The 26233-nt window shown below is 43.1% G+C and overlaps 1 protein-coding gene and 1 long non-coding RNA gene across 3 annotated transcripts in view; both read left to right on the top strand.

The window, feature by feature from the left end:
* LOC120927310 (uromodulin-like) overlaps positions 1-26233 on the top strand; it is a 141416-nt gene that overhangs the window by 58301 nt on the left and 56882 nt on the right. The window contains exon 11 of one of the 2 annotated variants that reach the window (XM_040337894.1): positions 7080-7395. The exons of the other annotated variant lie outside the window; for it this stretch is intronic. Within the exon in view, the coding sequence (XP_040193828.1) occupies positions 7080-7141 (62 nt within the window). The 3' untranslated portion in view covers positions 7142-7395. Of the gene's footprint in view, positions 1-7079; positions 7396-26233 lie in introns of those variants that run through there. 2 annotated transcript variants of the gene reach the window in all.
* The window catches only part of LOC120927312, a 20541-nt gene continuing 8407 nt past the window's right edge, over positions 14100-26233 (top strand). The window contains exons 1-2 of the long non-coding RNA XR_005747066.1: positions 14100-15666; positions 16509-16572. This is a non-coding gene — a long non-coding RNA (uncharacterized LOC120927312). The remainder of the gene's footprint in view (positions 15667-16508; positions 16573-26233) is intronic.

The following is a 26233-nucleotide window of genomic DNA, read 5'->3' as shown; positions in this document are numbered from 1 at the left end:
CTGAGGAAGCAGTTGAGGTCAAATTCAACATTCATTCCTCCTGGTACAAGTGTACGCAAACAGTGAATCCATTTGGATTCACTTTGACTAATCATTCTGATCTTATGGCTACCCCTCCAGGATGGGTTGTACTTTTCGATCCCCCAAAATTGCAATTGGGTCGGGTCGCTGTTATGTATCTGATCAAAGTGCCTTGAGACATTGTGCTTCGGGAAACCTTTTATTATATTTTCGACATGCTCTTTAATTCTAACTTTCAAAGCCCTCTTTGTCCTTCCCACATATTGGAGGTTGCAGCTACATTGTAGCACATATACAACCCCCTCGGTATGGCACCCAATGAAGTCTTTAATGGCATGAGTTTCGCCCGTGTTTGTTGCTACAAATTCAGTTTTTTTCCTTTGGAATCTATGTGAATTGCGGCATGCATAGCACCCCTTACATGGGTAAAAACCTTTCCCAGAAAAGAAGGTGTATCCAGGTTTTGGTGGGGGTTCGACTACTGTTTTCACAACTAGATTTCTCAAGGTAGGTGCTCTCTTATACAGGATCCTTGGTTTGTCAGGGAGGATTTGTTTCAGGTCTTTATCATTTTTCAAGATGTGCCAGTGTCTCCTTATCAACTTGGCAACATCCTTGTGTTGAGAATTGTAATTTAAAATTAGACCCGGTGCTGCTTGTTGATAGGTGGATTTTTCTCTATCCTCTAACATCATATTTCTATCCATTCTTCCCACAGTATCTATTTGATTCTTTATCCAAGATTCCTCATAGCCTTTTTCTCTGAACCTTGAACCGATAATCTCTGCTTGCACTCTATTTATATTTAGAGTGATTCACCTTTTTTTCACTGTGTTGGTTCGCGCAGAATAGTTGCTCAATACTGTAAGTCATTATGCATTGGCTAGATGTTCACTTACCTTTGATGTTTGGTCAGGAAGAACCAGATTTTTTTTTCCATCTCTAGCATTTATACTGACCGAGGAAGCCAAACCGTTTCGCATATTAGAACACTATTAAAAGCTAGCAAAAAAAACGCTAAAAAACAAAGAAATAAATGTAAGGTGGCTTTCTTGCTTTACCTGCTTGAACCATTATAGAAAAAATCATGTAGCTCAGTCCATTAAAGATGAACTAAAAAAAATAATAATTTCAGTGGAGCCCCCTGTCCTGCAACAAATTGGGTAAAAGGGGGGGGTTTGGGGACTTTAACCACTTCAGCCCCAATGGCTACCCAATGACCAGGCCATTTTTTGCGATTCGGCACTGCGTCGCTTTAACTTACACTTTTGGTTGTATTTGTGTTGCACTGCATCACTTTAACTGACAATTCCGTGGTCGTGCGACATTGCACCCAAACAAAATTGAGTTCCTTTTTTTCCCACAAATAGAGCTTTCCTTTGGGGGTATTTGATCACCTCTGTGGTATTTTTTGCACAATAAACAAAAAAAATAGGTTAAGTGTGTCCTAGGGAGTTGATTGATCACTGCTCCCGATGACAGGGAGCAGTAGCTCAGTGTCCTGTCACTAGGCAGTACAGGGAAATGCCTTGTTTACAAACAAGGCGGACATCGAGTCTGCGGGTTCCGTGGTCACGGACATTGATAAATTCATATGTGTAGCACTACACCCATAGGAGCTGCTGGTTTAGTAATTGGGTTTTGCACATTACCTCTCAGTTCGTTGTCTAGGGAAGAAAGTCTGTAGAAAATTGCAATGTCTACACAAGATGTAAAACCTTCTAGCTAACTTTAGGCTTTATTTTCGCTGCATAAAACTTGTGAAGGAAGTAGAGAGTGTCTTACAGCCAAAGAGCCTTTAAGCCAATCTGGCGAACTGTAAGACAATTTGCGTAGTGGATCCCTTTCTCTTAACAAGGTTACCAGGCCTATCCTGAGACATCAGCTTGCCTTGCTTGTTTCCTCCAGGGCAGGTCCTCCCCCGGTTTCCTTTGCTAAGCAGCTTCCTCCACTTGAATGGACAGCTTGGGATCCTCTGTAGAACCATAGGCCCCAGCCAGCATAGCTGGGCCTACTCGACAGGAACACAGCCTCAGACCAACGTGGTCCAGAGACTAGAATCACATGCACTCACCTCGCTCCAGGAGGGCCATGAGGCAAAGGACCCCAAAAAACGATGTCTGCCCCTTAAGTACTCCCTCCCAGCATACACAGTGGGGCACCACTCCCACTGGGCTACTGCCGAGAGGGGTCACCTAACACACTATGGTCTGCTCGAGTTCCAACATGGGCCTGAAGTGGTAACGCCACCTATAGGCAAGAAGGAAAAACTTCTACCGAGCACAACCATAGCCAAAACAGAGGCTAATTTAAATAGAATTAACAGAGTCTGAGCCCAATTATCGGCTCAGACACCCCTACATTTTCAATAGTGCCCGACTTGTTGGGAGACCAGCGCTACATACATCCCTGCTACAAAAAGTCTGAGGGAAAAGAATAGTAACCTCTCAAACCTGAGAGTTTTGTACATGAACCGAAAAAATGGGATGGGGAAGAGAAAAGAAAGGAAAGAAAGAAACAGTATACACACTTTCAAAAATACATTATCACTTTATATATTACACTTTGACAATCACCACCCTTCTCTAACTGTCTAATCCCACCATATTCTCCGATGGTCTTGACTAGGGATGAGCTTCGAGTTCGAGTCGGACTTATGTTCGACTCGAACATTGCCTGTTCGCCTGTTCGGCGAACAGCGAACAATTTGGGGTGTTCGCGGCAAATTCGAAAAGCCGCGGAACACCCTGTTAAAGTCTATGGGAGAAATCTAAAGTGCTCATTTTAAAGGCTAATATGCAAGTTATTGTCCTAAAAAGTGTTTGGGGACCTGGGTCCTGCCCCAGGGTACATGTATCAATGCAAAAAAAGTTTTAAAAACAGCAATTTTTTCGAGAGTAGTGAATTTAATAATGCTTAAAGTGAAACAATAAAAGTGAAATATTCCTATAAATTTTGTACCTGGGGGGTGTAAAGTATGCCAGTGAAATAGCGCATGTTTCCCGTGCTTAGAACTGTCTCTGCACAAAGTGTAAAAAAAGTCATTTAAAAATCACTCGTGGCTATAATGAATTGTCGGCTCCCGGCAATTCAGAGAGAATTCATTCATTAAAAAAAAAAGTGTGGGGGTCCCCCCAAATCAATTACCAGGCCCTTCAGGTCTGGTATGGATATTAAGGGGAACCCCGCCATCAATTTAAAAAAAATGACGTGGGGTTACCCCCAAATATCCACCACAACCACCGGGCAAGGGTTGTGGGGATGAGGCCCTTGTCCACATCCTCCCCATGTTGAGGACATGTGGCCTGGTGCTCTCTCGTCCCCCCTCTTTTCTGTGGCCGGCCCGGTTACGTGCTCGGATAAGGGGACTGGTGTGGATTTTTGGAGGAACTCCACGACATTTTTTTTAAAATTTGGGGTGGAGTTTCCCCTTAAAATCCACACCAGACCTGTTCGGCGAACAGCGTACAATTTGGGGTGTTCGCGGCAAATTCGAAAAGCCGCGGAACACCCTGTTAAAGTCTATGGGAGAAATCTAAAGTGCTAATTTTAAAGGCTAATATGCAAGTTATTGTCCTAAAAAGTGTTTGGGGACCTGGGTCCTGCCCCAGGGTACATGTATCAATGCAAAAAAAGTTTTAAAAACAACCGTTTTTTCGAGAGTAGTGAATTTAATAATGCTTAAAGTGAAACAATAAAAGTGAAATATTCCTTTAAATTTTGTACCTGGGGGTGTAAAGTATGCCTGTGAAATAGCGCATGTTTCCCGTGCTTAGAACTGTCTCTGCACAAAGTGTAAAAAAAGTCATTTAAAAATCACTCGTGGCTATAATGAATTGTCGGCTCCCGGCAATTCAGAGAGAATTCATTCTTTAAAAAAAAGTCTGGGGGTCCCCCCAAATCAATTACCAGGCCCTTCAGGTCTGGTATGGATATAAAGGGGAACCCTGCCATCAATTTAAAAAAAATGACGTGGGGTTACCCCCAAATATCCACCACAACCACCGGGCAAGGGTTGTGGGGATGAGGCGCTTGTCCACATCCTCCCCATGTTGAGGGCATGTGGCCTGGTGCTCTCTCGTCCCCCCTCTTTTCTGTGGCCGGCCTGGTTACGTGCTCGGATAAGGGGACTGGTGTGGATTTTTGGGGGAACTCCACGCCATTTTTTTTTTAAATTTGGGGGTGGAGTTTCCCCTTAAAATCCACACCAGACCTGAAGGGTCTGTAATGGATACTTGGGGAGAACCCCACGTCATTTTTTTTAAATTGATGACGGGGTTCCCCTTAATATCCATACCAGACCTGAAGGGCCTGGTAATTGAATTTGGGGGGACCCCCACGCTTTTTTTTGTATGAATAAATTCTCTCTGAATTGCCGGGAGCTGAGAATTCATTATATCCGCAAGTGATTTTTAAATGACTTTTTTTCCTTCAGAAATTACACTTTGTGCAGAGACAGTTCTAAGCATGGGAAACATGCACTATTTCACAGGCATACTTTACACCCCCCCCCCCCAGGTACGAAATTTAAAAGAATATTTCACTTTTATTGTTTCACTTTAAGCATTATTAAATTCACTGCTCCCGAAATAACAGCCGTTTTTAAAACTTTTTTTGCATTGATACATGTCCCCTGGGGCAGGACCCAGGTCCCCAAACACTTTTTAGGACAATAACTTGCATATTAGCCTTTAAAATTAGCACTTTAGATTTAAAACATTTGAGTTCTTAAGCAGATCCCCGTATCTGTAAGCGGGGCTCTGGATGATGTGGCACCCACAGTATTTGACATGGATGGCATCCTGGGCCCCGACATGGCTGGCACTCAATAAAAAGACATCATGCTGCGCGATCTCCTCTCTCGATCTGGCAACGTCTGGTCTTGGCGCCAAACACACGCACGTGTTTCACGCAGTTGGCGGAACTCCTCCCCTTTCTGCTCTCTTGGCACGTAGCTCGCATGCTTTTCTCTTCTCTGGCTCCACCCACACGGATGCCACTCTGCACTCTTAGGTGTCTGTTTATGAAGCAGTGAAGAGCGGTGATCCCAAGAATCACCGCTGATCACAGCCCATAAGCAGTTTATGAAACAGAGATAATCGGGGGGAGAAGTGTTTGAATTTGTTCTCCCGCCGATTATCTCTACACACAGAGAAGTCTCATAGACTGACACAGAAACGGCCAGTTTATGAAGCTGTGATCTGAGCCAGATCTGTGTCAGAATTCACACTCCCCGATTCACCATCTCAGAGGTGGTGAAGCGGGGAGTGAAGAGGGAACCCCGGGGGATCTGAGGGGGAAGGAGGAAGATTTTTAACTTCCTTCTACCTCGTTCTGACCCCCCAACACTGTAACCATGTCCCCCTGTAATATTTATGTGTATACATATATATACATACATATATATCATGTGTACATGTATATATATATATATATGTGTGTGTATATACATGTATATACAATGTGTGTGTGTGTATACATGTATATATTTTGAAGGGGGACTCGTTATTTTAATTACATTAACCACGCGGTCTGTCAATGTAATGAGCGGTGATAATTTATCACTGCTCAATAAACTGACATCTCGGTTTTTTGGTGAATTTCCGGTACTGTAATCTCATAAAGTCTCACGAGATTCCAGTATCAGGGGCCGTTCTCCACTGTTTGAACAGTTGGAAGATCACTTCACTCCTCCAAGGGTGAAGCGATCTTCTCCGCTTCATAAACCGGCACACGGATGAGAAAAATCTTCACTGTGAAGGCCGGAGAACGAAGCAGGGAATAGATTTCACTGCTTCATAAAAGGACACCTAAACCCCTTTCTCTTGCTTTTTAAAGCACAGTCCAGCACTTCCTTGATTGCAGATTTTTACAGATGGCAAATGATCCTGGACGAGCCCCCACGTGTAGCACTACCCCCGTAGGAGCTGCTGGTTTAGATTTAGATTTAGCTGCTGGTTTAGATTTTGGGTTTTGCACTTTACCACTCAGTTCATTGTCTAGGGAAGAAAGTCTGTAGAAAGTTGCAATGTCCACACAAGATGTAAAACCTTTAACTGTAGGCTTTACTTTCGCTGCATAAAAATTGTGAAGGAAGTAGAGAGTGTAGAGAAAAGGGGAAGGTTCAGGTACGAGGTACAGAATGCACAAAAGTTCCAATATTCGCCACTCAGTCCTGAGTGCTCACCCAAATAGACCCCTCTCACATGACCTAGCAGCCGGAATGATGCACGGACAGTATAGAAACCGTCTCTGCCACAGACCGTCTGAGAACACAGAATGCATAGTCAGGAATCCTCTGCCACAGGATTTTAAATTCCCGAACTTCCTGCCTTACAGCCAAAGAGCCTTTAAGCCAATCTGGCGAACTGTAAGACAATTTGCATAGTGGATCCCTTTCTCTTAACAAGGTTACCAGCATGGTCCTGCAGCATGGGTACATCCTATTCAAGTCTATAAGACTTTATGCCGCATACACACGACCAGATTTCCAGTCGGAAAAAGTCTGATGTGAGCTTTTGAACGGAAATTCCAACCGTGTGTATGCTCCATCTGACTTTTTCTGTCTGAATTTCCGCCAGCAAAAGTTTGAGAGCAGGTTCTCCATTTTTCAGACAGAAAAAATCCTATCAGGAAATTCGATCGTCTATAGCAATTCCGACGCGCAAAATTCCAACGCATGCTTGGAAACAATTTGATGCATGCTCAGTAGCATTAAACTTAATTTTCTCAGCTCGTCGTAGTGTTGTTCGTCGCCGCATTTTGACGGTGAAAAGTTCAGAGAACTTTTGTGTGACTGTGTGTATGCAAGCCAAGCTTGAGCGGAATTTCTTCGGAAAAAACATCCAAGGTTTTTCCGACAGAAAATCCGATCGTGTGTACAGGGTATTAGTGTTTCCTACAGTCTTTCTGAAATGAAATAAAGATTATAGTATAGTTGTCTTTTTTTTCCTCCAATAGAGAAGCCATGTATGAATACTAAAGACACTTACAGTTTAAGACATGAAAGAATTTTCTATGTTTTTGGTACCCTAAAACATTTTGTTTTTTCTCTCTAGCTGCATCCTGGGCTCTGCTGGCTGGAATTCAACTAGCTATTGTGTTTATTAAGTTCTTCTAAGAATATCTAAAACCATCTCTTTGTGGTCAGCCACAGCATATATACTTGATTAAATCTTAAAGCAAATCAACTTGATTATTTATTTTCTGTACTGGACTGAGTTATTGGACTCTGTGCTGTATTTATGCTCTTTGTATCGTATGTTGTATGGTATGTCTTGATTTAATGGGGTGTCTGTCCATTCTAGTGTCTGAGCCAGGACTAAATATGTTGTCTTGTATTTAAACAAAAATAAAGTTTTACAATCAGTATTAGCAGGTGTTGGGTGTACATTCAGTAGATCTGTGAAGATATCATACAAAGCAGTGCAGCAGTATGGATACTGAATAGTGAAATTAATGATAGACCTAAACATCAAATTAGCAACTCTGTTGCAGCACCCTTGAGTCACATGTGGTCTTGGAAGGTTCTTACAGATTCAGTCCCTAAAATCCCACCACACCCACCATTTGTTATGATATGCAAATTAAGCAGGTGTCTGCAAACATAGACCGTATATAATTGTACTGTATATGAATATATTATCACTAAATATTTTCATTACACAAAATTAATAATATTACTCCCGCCCTTAGGTTTAAAATAAGTCTGATTACTAAAGCAAATAAACAGCAGGGATAAATCCTTAAAGTGTCGGTAAACTTTAGACATTGTGGGGCAGATTCACATACATTTAGATAGGCGCAGCGTATCAGAGATACGCTATGCCGCCGTATCTTACCTGGCTTTAAGTCGAATCCAGGAAGATTTTGCGCCGTAATTTACGGCGGCGTAGTGTATTTCTGGCGGCGGAATTCAAATCGGCGATTAGGGGGCGTGATTCATTGAACTGCGCATGCTCCGTTTCAAAATTTCCCGCCGTGCTTTGTGCAAAATGACGTCGCAACGACGTAATTTTTTGAACTTAGACGTGACTTACGTCCATCCCTATTCACGGACGACTTACGCAAAAAATAAAAAATAAATAAATTTCGACGCGGGAACGACGGCCATACGTAACATGGCAAGTCTATCTATACGCCGCAAAATAGCAGCTTTAACTATACGCCGGAAAAAGCCGACTAGAGACGACGTAAGAGAATGCGACGGCCGCACGTGCGTTCGTGGATCGTCGAAAAAAGCTAATTTGCATACCCGACGCGGAAAACGACGCAAAGTCCACCCAGCGGACGCCGAAGTATTGCATCTACGATCCGAAGGCGTACGAAGCCATACGCCTGTCGGATCGAACCCAGATGCCGTCGTATCTTGGTTTGAGGATTCAAACTAAAGATACGACGCGGGTAATTTGAAAGTACGCCGGCGTATCAGTAGATACGCCGGCGTACTCTCATTGTGAATCTGGCCCTAAATATGTACAAAGCATATCCTTCTATAGTGTGTACTTGTTTCAATGCAGAGCACTAGGTGTCACTTTTGTCTGCTGCTTTGTTCGTCTACTATCAGCATGAGTCCCTTCTGACAAGTTTTTCTGACCGCAAGAGAAAAATGGTGACATAGGTGATTGATAGCTTCATATGTGTTCCTGTGTGCAGGGGGGTGTGTCTCTTTCCTCCAATCAGCTCTCAGAGCTCTCCTCACTGAGTTCTGCAGAGTGTAACTTCAGTTCTCCATCCCCTTTTTTCTTAACTCTCACACAAACTTTATAATTCAGCTTTTTAACAGATTTAGAGGAGAGGGCTGCAGATAAACAGGTAGGAGGATTTGTTTAATCTCTGTGTATCAGCTGAGGCCAGTCACTTCACTGGGTATATGTAAGGGTTTACAACCAACTTTAATATATTTTGACATTACATATATGCATGTACATCGCAATGGCTATCTGAACCCGATTGTCCACTGATGTTGAATGTGTATTGTGTGATCCTAGTATGTTGTACAAGTTCAACATACAACTAATGCTGCCTTTATGCCTCCTGTTCCTATAACATGTGCTACATCTTACCTTTAAATAAGTTAAAATAAAAGAAGATGAATGTGACTGGCTCACTAATCAATGAAATCCACATGCACCAAAACAACAAAAACCTGTATTATTTGCTGTTGTGAGAAAAGAGGCAGCATATGTACATATCATTGGAATTTATATTCAAGTATCAGCATGTGAAATCTTGTATGTCAGCTAGTGCTTGCAGTTTTTTTCGTTTTTGTTTTTTTGGAAAGGATTAGAACCACCATGATTTTTCTATTTTTTTGCTGTCTGTGTTCCTGCTGTCGATGTGCAAAAACACTCAGGGCTGCCATCGCATAGGAACAGAACAAAGAGTAAGCCCAGACGGTGACGGTCCCGCTTCCTCGGTCTTTCATGTGCGAGCGCTTGTCTTCACAGAACCCAACGCAGATGTAGAGAAGCCGGCTGCGGTGGGGGAGACTAAAAAGCGAGATGTGAGGCGCAGTAGGAAGGATGTCAACAGGGGATGTTGCACACGCTATGCATCACTATTAGTGAGCATGCGCCCTGCAGGTATTACGGCAAGCCACGCTCCTTTCTCAAGCAGACTACAATGAAAGGACCATATGGGGCTATTATATAGGATGTGTACAAGGAGGGGGAGGGGGATATATTGCTCTGTTATCTCTATCAAAATGCATGGCGGAGCAAGATTAATAAATAAATGGAGCTATAGTCAAAAACTAATTAGCACATAGACATACAGTTCATGAATAATAATATAGCATGATAAAAAAAATCTATAAATAAATGATGCTATGATAAATTGTAATATAGCATAATACAGTTTGATAGAAAATAATTAATCAGATATTTATAAGACCCAATATAGAAAATGATAAATATATATATTTTTTAAAACAATGATATCTTAACCACTTGACCACTAGGCACGTAAACCCCCTTAAAGGAGTTCTCTGACCTACAACTTTTAACCCCCGCTGTGCCCGGGCTGTAAAAAAATAGAAAATAAACTGTCACTTACCTGCCTACGATCCCCCGTTGTTCCGATATCGCCGTCCCGTTCTCCGGTCCCGGTCTCTTCCGCTTCCTGTGTCGGTGACTCATAGTGCGCTCAGCCTATCAGCGGCCGCGACGGGACATTGCTGCGGCCGCTGATAGGCTGAGCGCACTATGAGTCACCGACACACAGGAAGCGGAAGGGGCCCGGGACCGGAGAACGGGACGGCGATATCGGAACAACGGGGGATCGTAGGCAGGTAAGTGAAAGTTTATTTTCTATTTTTTTACAGCCCGGGCACAGCGGGGGTTAAAAGTTTTAGGTCAGAGAACTCCTTTAATAACCAGACCAATTTTCAGCTTTCGGTGCTCTCACAATTTGAATGACAATTACTCAGTCATACAACACTGTACCCAAATGAAATTTTCGTCCTTTTTTTCACACAAATAGAGCTTTCTTTTGGTGGTATTTAATCACCGTTGGGTTTTTTATTTTTTGCGCTATAAAAGAAAAAAGACTGAAAATTCTGTAAAAAAAAATGAATTTTTCTTTGTTTCTGTTATAAAATTTGGCAAATTTAGTATTTTTTCTTCATTTTTTTGCATAAATGTGAAAGATGAAGTTACGCCGAGTAAATAGATACCCAACATGTCACCCTTCAAAATTGCACACGCTCGTAGAATGGCGCCAAACTTCGCTACTTAAAAATCCCCATAGACGACGTTGCAGGGTATTGCGGAGTATTGTGGGGTATTGCGGAGTATTGTGGGGTATTGCGGAGTATTGTGGGGTATTGCAGGGTATTGTGGGGTATTGCAGGGTATTGCGGGGTATTGCGGGGTATTGTGGGGTATTGCGGAGTATTGCGGGGTATTGTGGGGTATTGCGGAGTATTGCGGGGTATTGCGGAGTATTGCGGAGTATTGTGGGGTATTGCGGAGTATTGTGGGGTATTGCGGAGTATTGTGGGGTATTGCAGGGTATTGTGGGGTATTGCGGGGTATTGCGGGGTATTGCGGGGTATTGTGGGGTATTGCGGAGTATTGCGGGGTATTGCGGAGTATTGCGGAGTATTGTGGGGTATTGTGGGGCATTGCGGAGTATTGCGGGGCATTGCGGAGTATTGGGGGCATTGCGGAGTATTGCGGGCATTGCAGAGTATTTTGGGGTATTGCAGAGTATTTTGGGGTATTGCAGAGTGTGGGGGCATTGCAGAGTGTGGGGGCATTGCAGAGTATTTTGGGGTATTGCACAGTGTGGGGGTATTGCACAGTGTGGGGGCATTGCAGAGTGTGGGGGCATTGCAGAGTGTGGGGGCATTGCAGAGTATGGCTGGTACTGCAGAGTATTGCACAGGGAGGGATCGATGGCTGGATCTGTGACTGCATGTGTCACAGATCCAGCCCGCAGCAGCAGCTGCTGCTGCTTCCGCTCTCTCCCCTCTCCTCTCTCACACTGTACCGTTCGGTACAGAGAGGAGAGGGAGGAACCGGCGTCATCACATGACGCCGGTTTGTTTACTAGTGATCGCTCCGTCATTGGACGGAGCGATCACGTGGTAAATCGCCGCTATCAGCGGCGATTTACCGTGATCCGTGATCAGTCGGGTCCGGAGGACCCGGCGGTCACGGAGACTCCCGTGTGCGCGCCCCACAGGGCGCGCGGGAGCGCGATTCTGGGAGGACGTACATTGACGCCCTCCCAGAGTTAAGCAACCGCCTTGTAGACGTATTTCGTCTATAGGGCGGTTGCTAACTGGTTAAATAGGATCATGAATTCATAATAACAATTGGAGCCAACACAATCTAAAAAACACATGATTAAAATGAATAAATAGATAATGAAGGAAGGCAATCAGATGGAGTGACCCCATCAAATCCATGTCCATCCAAAAAAATATATATGACAAGAATTTTAATGTCTATGTACAGGAAACTTTAGAGTACATAGTCTAAGTTAACCATGTAGTTAGTGCAATACATGAATGGAAGTGGTACAGCTCTGGTGCCAAAGTTGTATATTAATGTATATATCTTAGAAAATGCCATATCTGTTGTTCTTTATATATTAGTTGTATATACCCATTAATTTGCATATTATTTAGTGCGCTAGATATTTCATGGATATAATCAAAAGGTATAAGTATTCCGACATGACATTGCACCTATGACATTGCACCAATTTAGCCCAATGGGCTACATTGGGCTATAAAAGTTACAAAAAATACTACCAACCAATGTTTAGCACACAATGTGCATTGGTAGTAAAAATAATAATACTAAGAGGAAAAAAAAAATATATATAATATATATATATATATATATATATATATATATATATATATATATATATATAAAAAAACAACTCTATACTATATTGCCCCCGATACTTAAAAAAAGTTCCCGCCACCCCTATAAGACAAGAACCTGAAGAGGAATAAATAAAAAGTGTGTTTGAAATTATATTATAAGGCAGATAAGAACAATTATCAAAGGTAAAATATATGTGATATATGAGATTTTTATATAAACAATTATGTAAAAGAGATCACCAGGTGAAAGAACATCAAGATTATAAATCCAGAATGTTTCTCTGGCACATAGCTTCCTAAAACGCTATTTTAATTTTGATGGAGATTTTTACTTACAACTACAGGGCACTGCGATGGGGACCAATTTTGCCCCATCCTATGCAAATCTAGCGATTGGCTTTTGGGAGACACATCACATCCTTAGATAGAATCCCTTTTAGGACAATATTGTTTTTTACGGGAGGTATATAGATGACATAATTGTCATCTGGGATGGTGCCCCTGATACAATCAGCCAATTTGTGGCATACTGCAATGATAATCCATATGGCCTGTCTTTTACATTTGTCACTGACCCAAACACACTGGCCTTTTTGGATTTGGAATTAGGCCATGATGAAGATACAATTTTCGCCAAAAACCTAATTAACCACTTAAGCCCTGGACCATTTCGCTGGCCAAAGACCATGCCACTTTTTGCGATTTGGCACTGGGTCGCTTTAACTGACAATTGCGTGACCGTTCAATTTAAAAAATGTAACACTCTACATAATCTATGAGATGAAATAAAAATCCTGGATCGCCGCACTCCTCAAAAAAACGATGTCTTTATTCAAAACATGAAAAAACAACAAAAATTCAAATGGACAAAACAGCCAAAATTCATGCAGTCAAACAAGAAGTGGATTAGGAAAAAAGAGCTGACATGTTTTGCATCCTGTGATGCTTACTCGGAAGCAATGGGGATTGATTGTTTTTAGAGCGGTATACTTTTCTTCACTACAGCACTCTACATAATCTAGTCATTCCTTTATTCCTCTTCATATAAATGTGACACTGTTCCTGTAGGAATATTATGGAAGGTTTGTGAACTTTTACAATTTTTATTCATTTTTTGTTTTCACGAGACAATTACCATTCCATCTGAAAATGGAATCAGCCGTTATACTGTAACAATGGCAGCTTACAGCGATGAAACATGCACTTTGCCATTACAGGGAAGTGATACCTTGACTGTTGGATCAATTTTATTCCTAGCCTAGGCATATTTTCCCCAGATTTAAATGGAGCTGCATTTACTTTAAGAGCAGAGGAAGGCTTTGCCACTCCTACAAATGACTCTAACTCCAACCTCAATGTAATACTAGTAGATGGAGGGTGAGTATAATTTATAACATGGAAGATGCAATGTATATGTATATATATTTTTATGTCACAGGTGCCAATCCAACAATAAGGATAATAATTACAATGTGAATTGGTTTCAGTACCTATGCTCAAAAGTACCACAAATTTGTCACCCAATCAACTATTCTGCCTGTCTGATTTATGGTACGACCTTCATTTAGCAGCTTCTGAACAGGACTAAGGTTGATATTTGATATTACTGTGGGATCAGGTGTAACCAAATGGGTTTGAAATTCACAATCCTGGCGATTTTGTCTGAAGATATATATTTTTTAAACATAATGTTAGGAACTGCTGCTGCTGCTGCATCATTTCAAAGTAACAAACCTAAGTGGAAAAAGAGTGTGCACCTAACCCACCTCAAATCATATCAGTCACATTCACCTTACCCTCCCCCCCTCTAGTAAAAATAAAAATGAGATATAATCTGAGTAGAATATTATCTGTGATGAAAACTGTCCTGCTCTCAACCAATTCTACACTGCTGTATCCTCTGTGGATATCGTATTGCTTTTTGTATAATGACTGCCTGTGCTTTTGCTCACTAAAATTGTTCTGCTGCTGGACAATTTTACAGTGCTATATCATCTGCAGTATCTCAACTCTTGCAGTAAAACCTCTACTCTTGTCTCAATTACCTTTGGGTCCAGTCTTTCATATTAAAACGTGTCCTGCTACTGGCCAATTTTACACTGTTGAATCATCTACTTCTTAATTATTGTAGTAAAACACTTGCCTATACTTTGTATCTCTACTACATTTTGTCCTATTTTCCCTCATTAAAAGGTCAATTTTACACTGAAATGTGCAGTTTAGTTTACAATCCAGAAAACTGTCTGTGTGACAGGATAACTGTACTCCCATTCATAAATGTTTCACAGGACCGCACACCAATATATTGAATCACAAAACAAATGATCGCAAACTGGGTTCAGCTGGCTCTCCACCCAACAGGAAAGCCCCTCTAACGTGTTTCTCTCATTTAGGGCTTAATCAGAGAGGCATGTCTGATTAAGTTCTACCTGGGTGAATCATGTTCTTGATGGGTGGAAAGCCAACTAAAGCTAGTTTGTGATCATTTGTTTCATGATCCACTATATTGATGTACGGCCCTGGGAAACGTTTGTTGCTATATGAACGGGCTTGACATTCTCTTATCAGTGACCCAGCACCCAGCAGCGATGTTTGAACTGGACAGTATATCTGACAGGAGCATATAAACGGTGGTGCTTTTAATTTGGTTTATGTACTGCCATGCCTGTCTTTAGTAAATCAACCCCATAGTCTCTACCCCCATCTCTCACACTAACTGTAATCTTCTTAGGTTGGGGCAGTTTCAGAGTCAGTAGCTTTGCCAAAGGATTCAAAAGAGAGAGTCTCACTCTATCTGTAATGAAGAATTTATCAGTGATAGTGGGATCCTCATGTAATGGCCAAGGAAGATGGGTAGAGCTGGGAACTTACACACAGATATCTCTCGAAGAGTCCCCAAGAGATCTATATGGTGGATTGACGATTTGTCACATTTGCCTAAATATTAGAAATCTAAACTGACAATAAACTCTGAGCTATAATATTTTATAACCATTAAATAAATATTGAGGTTTCAATGAAATATGTTGTACCAATCTAGACCCAATTAGAGCCCACTGGAAAAGTTTAAGTTAATTATTGCTGGATACAGAAGATTAAACTATCCATTATGGTGGAAATAGTAACAGCCACAGGAGATATACAATGTTGTAATTATGATAGTAGGATATATAGAAACAGACGGTAGATTCTGTATTGTTCAAGTTGATCATATGAAAACATAATGCACATCTTTCTTATACTAGTTGTGCTGCTGGTGGCAGTGTTCCAACAACGGATTTGGAAATGGAAAGTCGACTGAGGTAAGAATCCAGATTAGTCCTTTCCTATTTCAAGGATACAATAAAAAAATTATATTCTGCAATGTTACAATATGCAACAAAAGTGAGGCTTGCACAAAGGTAATAATCTATTGATATTAGGGCTGTGCGTTAAACGCGATATTAACGGCGTTAACGCAAACCCATGTTAACGCCGTCAATATTTTTATCGCGCGATTAACGCAGGAGCCCTCGGGGTGGACGTGCAGAGTGTGCAGCGGCGCGGCGCGGCTTACCTTCTCGCTGCATTCACAGGCAAGTTACTCACCTTGTCCCTGGATCCAGCGATACCACCCCGCTGTGTGATCGAGCGGGTCCTCCTCGCTTGGCGGGTCCTCCTCGCTCGGCGGGTCCTCCTCGCTCGATTCACAGTGCCTGTGTGCCGCCGAGCTCCGCTCCCTGCGACGTTACGACGCACAGGAGCGGAGAACGGCGCCAAATTCAAAAAAGTAAACAAACACATTACATACAGTATACTGTAATCTTATAGATTACAGTACTGTATGTAAAAAATACACACCCCCCTTGTCCCTAGTGGTCTGCCCAGTGTCCTACATGTACTTTTATAAAATAAAAACTATTCTTTCTGCCTGAAAAACTGTAGATTGTCCAAAAGTGTCCCTTTATGTCAAAAATGGTTTTAGATTAGCTAGAAAACAGCGATCATAAATTATAATAACTTGCAGAATTGTGCGATATTTGTGGGGAAATTCGTCATAAATTAGATAGATTAATCATGAGTTAACTATGACATTAATGTGATTAATCGCGATTAAAAATTTTAATCGTTTGACAGCACTAAATCTTAATTTTTTTCCCTACAGTGCAAACCAGCCCGTGCTGCAGATATAATCAACTCAGTTCTATCAATAAAGCTAAACTTAGAAGGTAAGGCTATAATACAAGGATAAAAAAAAAGATTTTCATATACCTACTTCCAATGTGAAATATGTAAGCCCACAAGTACCAGCTAGCACTTGCTGCAGTGCTACTCAAATGGCCGCAATTGTGCTACCATAATATTTAATGTAATAGTACTTATAATTTAATAGTAGGGCTGTTACTGATCAACATTTTTCTGTTCGATCAATCGTTTTTTTTTTTTATCGATTAATCAACTAATTTTGATTAATTATAACGCACATACAGATCCAACTACTTTTAGCTGATCTCCTTGCAGGCTGATTCCCAGTGCAGCTACCAACCACTGGAAAAATGGAAAGCAGGATACAAAAAACACACAAAGGCAGCGCTCGATGGGAATAGCATTAAAACTTTTATAGTCTTCAAGTAGGTAACCAAATAAATATTGCACTGGAGATAAAATCAATGTAGCTACATAAACTGTAAAAATGGTGCGAGTGATACCAAACGGTACCAAAAGCAGTCATAAAAACATGTAGCTAAGTATGATACTGGTATAAAAATGTGTACAACGATACCACTGCTGAATCCAGATGAGGAGAGGTTAACATCAGTCCGTCGGCATGTAGATGTCCCGTGAAGGGAACTATCACAACTCCCAGTGGATGGTTGTAGAATCCCAGGTTGATAGAGGGAAATGTAATAGCCCTTGCGTGTGGCAGATAGTAAGGTCCCACTGGTATGCAGATATGAAGGCACAGCAAAGGAGCCCTTCAGATGGACACGGCAAGCCCCGCCGGTGTCCGTGACATAACTGGATCTCCAAATGAACTCCCTGAAGGCCCAGAAGCTGGCGGAGAGGTGAGTACAAATCAAAAGAATTTTGATCGATCAAAAAAAATTTAAGATTAATCGATTAATTAAAAGTTCATTTGCACAGCCCTATTTAATAGTAATATTTTGTATAGCTCTCTGAGACAACCCAACACCATGGAGAACTATGCATCAGCATGTGTAGAAATTGCTTTATTTTCAGTAATATTTGTGTACATATCATGAATTTACTGTATGTCTTGAGAATGTATCTGGAGGTTAAAGTGATACTAAGCACACACTGTATAATTTACATTGTCCCTTCTATTTATGTATCTGGATGATGGCAGTGTAAATATTTTAATAAAAAAAATTACCTAAGTACCTTTTTCCTAATCGAAATACGGCTGTCACATGACCCAGATTTTTCTCAGTCTGTCTGCAGGGAAACATAAGCAGGAGGAGCTTCTTTTATTTAAAAATAATTTTTTTTTTAATTGGCATACAATTATATAAATTTGAAATTAAATATTTATTATTTTTTGACAATAACATGGTGTGGGTGGATTTCTGCCAGTTTCGGGATGTGTCACGCCCATCCAGACTGTGTCTTAGAATAAGAGGGAGGTGAAGCTTCTATCAATCTACATGTACTATCCTGCCCCCATTGTAATTGTAATTGTTTTAAGAAAGCACTTAGAATTGCAATCATTCAAATAGAACAGAGGTCTGGATAAGGCACGTTAAAGACATCATAAAACAACACGAAATGTTGCAGAATAAAGATCAATACATAGGACAGGATTCTGGAGCCCCTTATCGTTCTATTCATTCTGTATAGAAAAAATGAGACACAATCCAGATTTCTGTCAATGCGGTAATAAGACAACCCAGAAAAAACTCACTGCAATATATATAGATCTGGAAATTTAACCCATGGGGGACTACATCCCTGAGTTTGAGCCTCATATGAGTGCATAATAGACAATCATTGAATAAGATTGGAAAGGGAAAGAAGGAAAGGAAGAGAAGAAGAGGTGAAACAACAGTGGTAGAAATAAGATGAGCATTCTGTAGCTGGTATCCTTTGAGCCCTTCTAGAACCTGGGCCCTGTACCCAAAGTACCCATTTTTAAGTTGATAGTCATATTACATCCATTTTATTAGGCATCAGTTTTACGCAGGGCTGCCATCAGGCGGTACAGCCGATACCAGTGGCGGTTTGTCCATAGAGAGCGCTGGAGCGTCGCCCCCTCTGGCTCCCGCACACCACTGACTAATAACATTGATTCATGCATTGCATGAATCGATGTTGTTGTCGCCGCTGGCCGGATTCAGATGGTCAGATATCAGCGCCGACCACCTGAATAGCGGCAGCTGGTTGACTGTACGGAAGTGCCTATCAGAGCCAGCGGCTCTGATAGGCTTTCCGAGTACAGCCCTCAGCCTTCCGGATGCTTATCCAGGGAATGTACCGGGGTGCGTTCCTTGGATAAGACTGTCAGGCGTCTCAGCCAATCAGGTTGACCGGTTCTGGCTATCGGTAACCTGATTGGCTAAACCACCCGGGACACACACAGCAGACACCGCCAGTGACACCGTCGCCAGTGACACCACACCGCCGCCACCACCGCCCAGGTATTGTGTCTTAGTTTCTATTTGTTCTTCCCAGACGCAGTAAAACACAGGGAAGCGGACACAGAACCTAGACGGACCAGGTGCAGAGGGCCCTGAAATCTCTAGGAATGGAATAGCTCTGCTTACATTTTGCTTAGATGTGAATTTAAAGCGGATGTTCCGACAAAAAAAAAATATTAAAAGCCAGCAGCTACAAATACTGCAGCTGCTGACTTTTAATATTAGGACACTTACCTGTCCTGGAGTCCAGCGGCGTCCGTAGCAGAGGACGAGCGATCGCTCGTCACCCTGCTGCTCCCCCCTCCATCCACGCTGAGGGAACCAGGAAGTGAAGCGCTCCGGCTTCACTGCCCGGTTCCCTACGGCGCATGCGCGAGTCGCGCTGTGCCCGCCGATTGGCTCCCGCTGTGTGCTGGGAGCCGAGTGTTCCCAGCACACAACGGGGGGGGGCGACGGGATGTGATGCAATGCCCGTCTTTTGCCCGTGAATGCCGGGCCGGAAGTGGGTGCAAATACCTGTCTTTAGACAGGTATCTGCACCCCCCTCCCCCCTGAAAGGTGTCAAAAGTGACACCGGAGGGGGGGAGGGTGCCGATCAGCGCAACTTCACTTTAGGGTGGAGAACCGCTTTAAGCGATTGATTTTCTAGAAATGCTCGACGTCTGGATTCCCATTGTGTCCCACAATGCCCCACCCCCCAGTGTGGTGACGCTTGGGGCCTGAAAAAGATGATAGGCCCCTCTGGGGCAGGATTGGGCATTTTCAGTCCCTATAGAACAATGGGAGCCCCTGAAAAAGGCCCAAAAATGCACCCAGTTTATTGTCTCTTCTCCATCTGCCAGGATGGCATTTATTGTTTATAGAAAATCGATGCCAGTTATAGAATATAGAGGGCATTTATAGTTTATAGCATATAAATGGTATTTATTGTTTATAGAATATCAATGGCATTTAAAGAATATAGAGGGCATTTATAGTTTATGCTGGCATGGCACAGTGGCTGCGTTTGATGGCATGGCACAGTGACTGCATTTGATGGCATGGCACAGTGGCTGCATTTGATGGCATTGCACAGTGGTGACAATTGATGGCACAGTGGCTGCATTTGATGGGCACAGTGAGGCTGCAATTTTTTTTTCGTTTGCGCCTCCCCAAAAATTTTGAGCACCAGCCGCCACTGGCCGATACACATGTACCAGTCCTGAGCATCTGGAGGGGCCCGGTGCCCGGCAACCAGGAAGTGTGCAGGAGAGAGGAGCCAGAGGAGGAATAGTGCAGGAGAGGCGCCATAGGCTAAGCACAGTAAGCTGGTAGGGCAGGGACTCAGGAGATGTTATGAGGGAGGGACTTAACAACTTTTCAGTTGCTCATTGGCTGAGGAGGCAGCAGGAGGTGAGCTGCGCCACCTCCTGCTGCCTCCTTAGCCAATAGTTACACAGAATGCACTGTCCATCACTGCAGAGCCTCGTGCATCCTGTGTTGGTGGGAGGGACAGAATTCCTCTACAAAGAAGCTGCTGCAGAGATCGAGGTGAGTGAAAAAAAAGTGTTTCCCTGAACCTGCTAGAAGACATGTACAGTGCACAGCCTGTGCTCCCTATCAATCACTGTATTGCCAGCCCTATTGCTGTTATTTTAGCAGAGTAAAAATAACTTTACACATGTGCAGCATAGATGTTAGCTGATGTCACCATGTTAAAAGGACAGCAATATGGGTAGCAAAATTTCTGATGGCGGCCCTGGTTTGATGACATGATAGTCAACAGTATACTGATACCTGTAAAAGTTACAATTACTCAACTATTACCATTCTGTGGCTTGCACAACAAAGCACTGGTTTTTAACACTTTTTGTTAAAACCATAGTACTATAGGGGTGTATACACTTTTATACTTTGTGGTAAAATGTGCGTTTTACTGCACGCCACCACAACACATGGTAATACATGACCTGTTGAATAGCACTCCATGTTACAGTAGAAGGCAACATACCCACACTATATTGATTGGCTTAAAATGGAAGTCATATATATTTTTTTTTTGGTTGTAAACCCTTAAAAAATAATAAAAAAAAACAAAAACAAAAAAAACAAAGGCATAATGAGCTAGTAAAATAAAGATATAAAATAATAAAGTCATAAAAATGGGTTTACAACCACTTTAACCTGCCTAGTGGTATTCCTGAGTCTGGCTCGGGGTTAATTTTACATACCAAAAGCAGTAACCCCCGAGCCAGACTCTGGATCGCTTTGCAGGATACAGGGGAAGTTACTTACCTTGTCCCTGGATCCTGCAATGTGTCCCCACTGTGTGTGCGAGCTGTCATCTCGCTCGATTCACACACTGGTGACTGCCGAGTGCCACCGAGCTCCGTTCCAGAGCGGCGTGACGCACAGGGGCAGAGTTTGGCGCCAAATTCAAAAAAGTAAAAACACAGTATAGATACAGTATACTGTAATATTACAGATTACAGTACTGTATCAAATAATTACCCACCCCCTTTGTCCCTTGTGGTCTGTCCTGTTCCCTGCATGCAGTTGTATATTATAAAAACTGTTCTTTCTGCCTGGAAACTGGAGATTGTCCATAGCAACCAAAAAGTATCCCTTTATGTCAAAAGTGGTTTTAGACCAGCTAGAAAACAGCGATAATAAATTAGAATCAAATAACAACAAAAACCTGGGGAATGCCCAGGGAAAAACCAAGCCTACTTACCGACCAGCTTGCAGAAAACCAATTAACCTGTCTACAGTATGCGTTAAAAACAGGGGTTCGGTCCGCACGCATTTAAATTAGAATCACCTGCAGAATTGAGCGATAGCGATTTGTGGGGAAATTCATCATCAAACCCTGAAAGTAATGACAGCGACAATTCTGCGACTGAGCAAATTTCAGTGTTTTTGATTTGATTACATTATTGCATAATTTATGATTTTGTGTTTCAAACTTTATCATACCCGGATTGTCTACTAGACTCTTGTTTGGACAGATTTAAGTGAGTTATTTCTAAGGCCCCGTACACACGACCGAGGAACTCGACGTGCCAAACACATCGAGTTCCTCGTCAAGTTCAGTGTGGAAGCCCAGACAGAATTCTCACCGCTCCAGGTGAGCCTCGTGATGATCAGGGGTTGTTGAACCACCAGGGTGCTGGCAATGCGGTAATGGCAAAAAACAAAAGAACAAAAGCTGGACAGCCGCACTCCAAAATTGTTCAGTGTGGAAGCCGCCGAGGAACTCGGCGGGCCGACTTTTGCCATTGAACAACGAGGAAATAGAGAACATGTTCTCTATTTCCTCGCCGAGGTCCTCGTCGGCTTCCTCGGCCGAAAGTGTACACATGGCCGGGTTTCTCGGCAGAATTCAGCTCTGAACCGAGTTTCTGGCTGAATTCTGCCGAGAAACTCGGTCGTGTGTACGGGGCCTTAGAATTACAGGCCTTCAATATAAAACACCAAATTTCCTTGCAAAACAATTGTACCGCTTTCAGCACCAAAAACCTGACATAATCATACTGCCAGGGAGGTTAAGGTGCAATGCCAGACTATTCAGTATGATTGGGCTGCCTTGAAGCTGTGTGCCTTAACACTCCTTAATGCAATGCTTAGTGTGATAGGGACCTAGTTGCAGGGGTGTCCAACCTGTGGCCCGTATGTGTCCCAAGTGAGTTCAGCATGTGGCCTGGGCATGTCTTGAGGGATTCTGTGCAAGCATAGAAGCCAGAGTGGCCAGCAGGTATAAGCTGCACATAGGCACATATGAAGGAATTCTGGGGATGCCATGCAAGCATAGAAGCCACAGTGGCTGGAGGTTTACAGAGGCATTTTTTTAGTAGCAACTGCAGCAGTGAATACAGGGACTCCCAATAGTGCCAGCCTCACCAAGTAAATGCTGCATGGCTGTATATAGGAGCTTGCTGGGATGGGCTGTGTCCCCCCCAGATTTGAGTTGCACCCACCCTCCCCAGGGCCCCTTGCCACTATGTGCTGTGTGGGGATTTATAGGGGAGGTTGTGGACAGGGATCTTCTAGGGGAGCAACTGAAATCTGGGGGCGGGGGGGCGCAGCCTACCCCCAAGAGAGCCTCCCCCTTACATCTTGGTCCCCAGAGAGCCCATTCATTACATCAGGGCCCCCAGAGAGCCTCCCCCTTACATCAGGTTCCCCAGGGAGCCCCTCCTTACATCAGGATCCCCAGAGAGCCCCCTTACATCAGGGTCCCCACAGAGCCCTCTCCTTACATCAGGGTCCACAGAGATCCCCCCTTTACATCAGGATCCCCAAAGAGCCCCCTCCTTCTACTAGGGTCACAGAGATCCTCCACCATACATCGGGATCCCCAGAGAGCCCCTTCCTTACATCAGGGTCCCCAGAGAGCCACTTCCTTATATCAGGGTCGCCAGAGAGCTTCCCCTTATAGAGGGTTCCCTTCCAGAGGTTCCCCGTGTACCTAGCTGGTTTCCGCTCTGCTATGTGTGTGTGTGAGGCTCACACAGGAATGAGGATTGCACACTGGAATCTTCCACTGTGGCACTCGGCAGAGGGGGAGCGGCGCAGCATCAGTGCCTAGTAGAAGGCTCCCCACACAGCATGTGGAAGATCTCTCTTCTGCACACATGGTATGGCCAGATATAGGCACAAGGTGGCTTGGAGAGGATCGTAGCCCGCATGGGGACATGGCTGTGATATAGTGGGCTGTGGGGGCTGTCAGGGGGCCTGTTCTTTTTGGGTGGCTGGGCTTAAAATAAGGTAGAGGCCTGGAGCTGCAATAGCCCCTACATTAATCCGGCCCTGCTGCACCCGGTAAGAGACTCTGGGCTAAGGGCCCCAGATTTGGGGCTATAGACCCAGAAGTCACCCCCCAGCCCCACCCATTTAGCTATTTATTAAAACACAGCGCATGTGCAGCTCAGTGTACATTATAAACAAGATTTTAATAAAATGTACCTGTAAAACAGGTATGTTTATTTTATTGCACAAGAGACATTGTAATGTAAAGCCGATCTGCTTTCAATTTGTTATTTTGTATGTATATGTGTATGTAAAGCCAAAACCTTTTTTTTAAGTTTTGGATAGAGTAGGGAATGGTTAAGGCCCCTCACCCATTTTCCTTTTTTAATTTCCTGACTACTTTCTGTGTCAAAGACAAAACAAAGAGCAAAACGAAATCCCTCCAAAGCAAGGGGAACCCCATTTTGGACAGTTGCTACGATAGTGCTCCATATTAGAAGATTTCTACCTACATTCTTGTATTTTCTGCTCTTGTAACAACTCTAATATTTTTGATTTTCTATCATTTTCTGGCCACCAGGACAAATAAAGTGGCTAAACAATTCCTCACTCTTTCAAAAAAAAAAAAATTAAAAAGTTTTGGCTTTAGATACACATTATGCTTGTGCTTGCCTTGAATGCATTCATGTTTACAGCATTTGTTTCTCCTTGCATACCAAGAACATTTCGCATTTTAAACAGGCAAGTCAAAATATGTCTAATTCATTCTGTCTTTTTTTTTTTTTGCCCAAGGTCTTAAAGTGATTGTAAAATATTTTTTTTTAACAAGTAACATGTCATACTTCCAGGGCTGGACTGGGACAAAAATTTGGCCCTGGACTTTATCCAGACCAGCCCACTTTAATTCAATAAAATGCTGCCCCCCACCCCCCCGAAAAATCACGCCCACCAAAAGGCCCCTACATCCATTATTGTATATCATGAGAGGGTGAGAGAAAGGGGAATGAGAGAGAGGGAGGGTTGAGGGAAAGAGCGTGAGAGGGGGTGGGTGAGAGAGGGGGGTGAGTGTAAGAAAAAAAGAGTGAGTGTAAAAGAGAGGGGGTGAGTGTAGGACCCCTTTTTACACTGAGGCGTTTTTTTAGGCGCTTTTGGGCTAAAAATAGCGCCTGTAAAGCGACTGAAAAACGCTTCCGCTGCAGTCCCAGTGTGAAATCCTGAGAGCTTTCACACTGGGGCGCTGCCAGGGCGTTAGAAAAAGTCCTCCAAACAGCATATCTGTTTTAAAAAACGGCCCACTGAGCCATCGGCCCACCGGGAAACTCCCTGTAGTCCATATGGCCAGTCCATCCCTGCATACTTCCCCACTCTGTGGAATGGTTTTGCACAGAGCAACCCCCGATCCTCCTCTTCTGGGGTGCTCCTGGCTCCTCGCCCCTTTTGAGTGCCCCCGTAGCATGCCACTTGCTAGGGGGCACATGTGTGGGCTCAATCACAGTCCACTAAAACACATAGCTAGGCTTGGTTCGACCCTGTTTCCCAACTCTCTCCTCACAGGCTGGTTTTGAAAGCGGAAGGAGCCAATTGCTACCTCCATGTCCAATGAGGAAAGAGAGAAAGAAGCAAGAGCCGCTGGATCAAGATCTGGCTCAGGTAAGTACTTGGGGGGCGGGGGGAAGGCTGAACACAGATGTTTTTTTACCCTCATGCAGACCTAATTTACAACCACTTTAATTACCTTCTAGAGGACATATCTTTAATGTTGTCCTAATCTGAAGCTGAAATTTACTAAAAAAAAATTTGAGAGATAAAGAACCGTACACATTAGTTATGTATATTGGTGTGTATGCCATTACTTGTAGAACTAAATCTATAAATATGAAAAAAGAGCATAATATAATGAGCCAGATTTAAGAGGTGTGTGGTAGACAGAAGTAAAATCGGGTATGAAATGTATATTATTTTAATAGTTACAACAGCAGCTTAAAGGGATTGTAAAGCTTTTTTTACATTAAAATAATAAACATATTGGGGCAGATCCACGTACATCGGCGCATATTTGCGTCGGGCGTAGCGTATCTAAGATACACTACACGGCCGCAACTTACTTTTTTTTTTTGGAATCCTCAAAGAATTTGCGCCGTAAGTTACGGCGGCGTAGTGTATCTTTGGTGGCGTAAGGGCGCGCAATTCAAATGGATGTGATGGGGGCGTGTTTTATGTAAATACGTCGTGGCCCGACGTAAACAAAGTTTTTTTTGAACGGCGCATGCGCCGTCCGTGGGGGTATCCCAGTGCGCATGCTTGAAATTAAACCGGAACAAGCCAATGTTTACGACGGTGACGTCATTCTACGCAAATCCCTATTCGCAAACGACTTACGCAAACGACGTAAAAAAAAATTAATTTGACGCGGGAACGACGGCCATACTTAACATTGAGTACGCCTCATAATAGCAGGGGTAACTATACGCCGGAAAAAGCCGAACGCAAACAACGTAAAAAAATG

This window comes from Rana temporaria, chromosome 2, assembly GCF_905171775.1.
Source record: "Rana temporaria chromosome 2, aRanTem1.1, whole genome shotgun sequence".
Taxonomy (NCBI): Eukaryota; Metazoa; Chordata; class Amphibia; order Anura; family Ranidae; genus Rana; species Rana temporaria.
Note: the sequence above shows the minus strand (reverse complement) of the source record. Positions and strands in the feature narration are given on the sequence as shown.